This window comes from Adiantum capillus-veneris, chromosome 10, assembly GCF_014529385.1.
Source record: "Adiantum capillus-veneris isolate H3 chromosome 10, ASM1452938v2, whole genome shotgun sequence".
Lineage (NCBI taxonomy): Eukaryota > Viridiplantae > Streptophyta > Polypodiopsida > Polypodiales > Pteridaceae > Adiantum > Adiantum capillus-veneris.
Window position 1 is genome coordinate 161,412,705 of NC_140940.1, and position 3,709 is coordinate 161,416,413.

The following is a 3,709-nucleotide window of genomic DNA, read 5'->3' on the forward strand; positions in this document are numbered from 1 at the left end:
CCATGATCAAGTGGTGGATGTGCTCTATTTGCTCTTGGGAATGCATGCATAGGTCATCCGTGAAAACCTCTAAGAAACCCCAAAGATGAGTTCAAAATGCATGGCACATGAGGCTCTAGAAAGTGGCTGGGGTAGTGGCATAAACTGTAATCGAAAAAACCCACTCTATAGGGAATGCTATCTTGTGTGGTCTTGTGGTGCTATCCTCATCTGATTATAGCCAGAGATTCCATGAAGGAAAATGTAAGTCTCTATTTTTGCTACTCACTCTAATATGTGATCTGTTATGGGGAGAGGGTAGTTATCATGGATTGTGGCAACATTCACTTTCTTGATGTTTACAAAGACCCTAATATTGTTGCTCTTCTTTGAGACTATCACAATTAGAGACATCCATTCCATATGTTCGATTTCATAGATAAACGTGATAGCCCAAAGGTTATTTATTCTTCACTGATTTTCTTTGCAAACGTCTTCTTGTAGGTATAGGGATGTTGTTTGCATGGCTTGGCATCATCCTTGAGAGGAATGGTATGGTGGTAGATAGAGGGATCAACCCCTTTCAAATCCTTGTAAGACCATGCAAAAACATCGATATATTCCCTCAGTGTAAAGACTAATGGCTATCCATACCATTTTGGGGGTCTCATGTGGTTCTACCAAGTTGACTTGTTCAACATTTTTGGGACAATTATAGGATCCCCCTACCACTTTGGTTGATTTGCACTTGGGTTTCTTACAAATGATTCATCTATCTTGGACAATGTAGTGTTTAAAATGAGAAGGTAGATTGGAATCTGGTTCACCTTCACTGACACTCCTCTCTAGCAATTCGTCCCAAGGTTCGTTTCTGATCCTTAATGTATTCCTTGCACTTGACCTCTCTTGGCTTGTATTTCTCTTTCTTAGATGTTTTTGTGAATATTCCCACAAATTCTCACTTGGCTGCCCGACCATCATGTGCTAAGAGGGCTTTCCCCATAGGCCTGCTACCGATGCAAATGCAGGGCCCTCATGCAGCGAAGCCCTAGCCCCATGTGTCGTTTACTATTATGGAGGCGTTGTTGCAAAATCTACAGAACCCTGTAATGCTTTTTCGAATCAAGCACCCCCTAAAGCAAAGTATTGCCTTTTCAGAGGCGAAAGCAGGATTATGAAGATAAAGGTCTGGATGATGCAAGTTCTTGCTTGCTTATGGTGGTGCGTAGGTGTGCTCTTCATAACTTGAGGGCCTTTGGTTGTTGACGGGCCATCCAATCTCGAGGGGCTATGGGGGTGCCCTCTAAGGCATTGCAGAAATTAAAGTCCCTTTGAATGTATCTACAACTTATTCTAAAAGGAAATTTATTAATGAAATGATACAATGCCCAGTTCGTAAGGTGGGTAAAACCCTAAAGCTCAATCAATGGGGAAGAAGTTGAAAAATGGTGTCTACAAGGAGGACGACGAGCGCGTCGAAGATGAAGACCAAGACGAAGACGAAGATTCTAGTGATGACGACGACGAGGATGACGAAGCAGAGGACGTTCCGCAGCAGAAGCCTCGGCCGAATGCAGTGTACAACTCGGCGGCCCTTCACGAGAAGCTGGAGGATATCGGGTGGCCCGATGGTCTGGACTGGCTGCAGACTCTCTGCGTAGACTATCAAGTAGCTGATGGTGAAATCGATGTCAACGATGACCTCGCTCGTGAGATGGCATTCTACACTCAGGCCCTTGACGGCACTCGAGAAGCCTTCACCAAGCTTCTTCTGTCGGGTAAGCCCTTTCTCAGACCCCCTGACTACTATGCAGAGATGGTGAAGAGTGACTCCCACATGCTTAAAGTCAAGGACGCGCTTCTCTCCCAGCAGAAGAAAATGGAAGAAACTGAAGAGCGCAGAAAAGCTCGTGAAGCCAAGAGGTTTTCGAAGGAGGTGCAGGCCCAGAAATTGAAGCAGAGGGCACAAGAGAAGAAGCAGAACATTGAATCTGTGAAAAAGTGGAGAAAGATGAGGCAAGATGGGGGTTTTAGTGCTGGGGACGGTGATGAGCTGCCTGGAGATCTTGATAGCACTCGGAGCTTGAAGAAGAGAAAGTTCGATCCAAGCACTCGGAGGCCGTCTAAAAGGTTTAAAGGATCAGAAGGTAGAGGAGTATTTAGTAGTCCTGAGCCTGGCAGTGGGAGGGGAGACTCGGTACGAGCTTTTGGTGGCAAAGAGAACGGTGCAGGGAAGAGAATGTCACCATTCAAAGATGCAGAGAAGGGTAAACAAAATGCTAGGTCACCATTTGGCAGTGCAGGGAAGGGAAGCAGAAACCCAGCCCCCTGGGATAGGTCTGGTGGTAAGGGTCGAGGCAACAATCCTGCGAAAGGCAAAGCTTTTGCCAAAAGGCAATCAAGAGATGCAAAATATGGCCATGGTGGGAGAAAGAGCTTCAAAAAGAAGAACACAGCAGAGTCATCAGCAGGTTTTTTCAAAGGAAATCGAAAGAAGGGGAAGTCCTGATTTCCACATGGATTTCCTGGTGTGCCAACTCTTTTTTTGTCATCTTTGAGGTTGAATGCTGATCTTACAGAATATTTGTTTCAATAGCGATGCTTGTTATAATAGACATGTTGGGGTTCCTATCTGTCACATGTGGTAGAGTGCATCTTGTGTCTAAAACCTGTATGACTATTAGAATTTTGTAGCTTGCAAGTTTTTTCTGTTTTGGAGTTAAGGGCTGTGATAGAAAGTAATTTCCCGAATCTGAGCACTAATCTTGTGCTGAATTTACTATTTTCTGAGCCCTTCTTGCCAACTGCCTCATTAACCACTTTCTTACGTGATTGTATGGAACTTTGATTAGTTATCCATTTGCTGTTGTGAAATGCATGCTTGTTTCAATTTCATTTTTGAAAGGTTTGCTAAGCATGGTTTTGGATGTGATTATACATTGTTTTGGAGTTAAGGGCTGTGATAGAAAGTAATTTCCCGAATCTGAGCACTAATCCGGTGCTGAATTTACTATTTTCTGAGCCCTTCTTGCAAACTGCCTCATTAACCACTTTTTTACGTGATTGTATGGAACTTTGATTAGTTATCCATTTGCTGTTGTGAAATGCATGCTTGTTTCATTTTCGTTTTCTGAAAGGTTTGCTAAGCATGGTTTTGGATGTGAGCATACATTGTGTGGATTAATTTGATTACCACGTCAATGCTAGGGTGAAAATAGCTCTGTAATTTCTCTGTGTTGCTACTTGTAAAGGCATTCTTTAACCTTTTTTTGGAGCAAAGGGTAAACGGCAGTGATGGCGAAAAACATTTCTCGAAACTGAGGTTAAATGCTGATCCTTGTGCATCTTGGCTGAGCCTGCAGTTCTTTCCCTTCTTCAAAGTCCTCTTGTAGTAGAGGGTTTGTAATATAGCATCATTCTCTCCCATCTCCCTTGTGGGAGTCGATTGTAAAAATGTTTGAATAATTAGATGGCTGAGTTGAAGAGTTTTAAGGGGAGAGCAATTTCGTTTGTCTGATTGTTCTGGTTTTATCACATTTATTGGGCTCAGCATTAAGAAATTGTTGTGGCTAGCAAAGAAGAAAGTAGCAACCATTTCTCGCCTCATGTACAATTCAGAGTTTCTGCAGCCGCTTTTTGTTAGTTTTGTGTGCATCTAAATGGTTTAGGGTCACAGGAAGATTGAATTGTTATGAGGTGGGCATGACCTTTTTATCGAATCTGTTCTCGA

At 43.1% G+C, this 3,709-nt stretch overlaps 1 protein-coding gene across 1 annotated transcript; it reads left to right on the forward strand.

The window, feature by feature from the left end:
• Positions 1–1,375: 1,375 nt before the first annotated feature.
• Positions 1,376–2,612, forward strand: LOC147449976 (rRNA processing protein-like protein). The gene has a single exon (XM_086522328.1). It carries the CDS (start codon positions 1,406–1,408, stop codon positions 2,486–2,488), a length of 1,083 nt encoding a protein of 360 aa, XP_086378454.1. The 5' UTR covers positions 1,376–1,405; the 3' UTR covers positions 2,489–2,612.
• Positions 2,613–3,709: the final 1,097 nt, after the last annotated feature.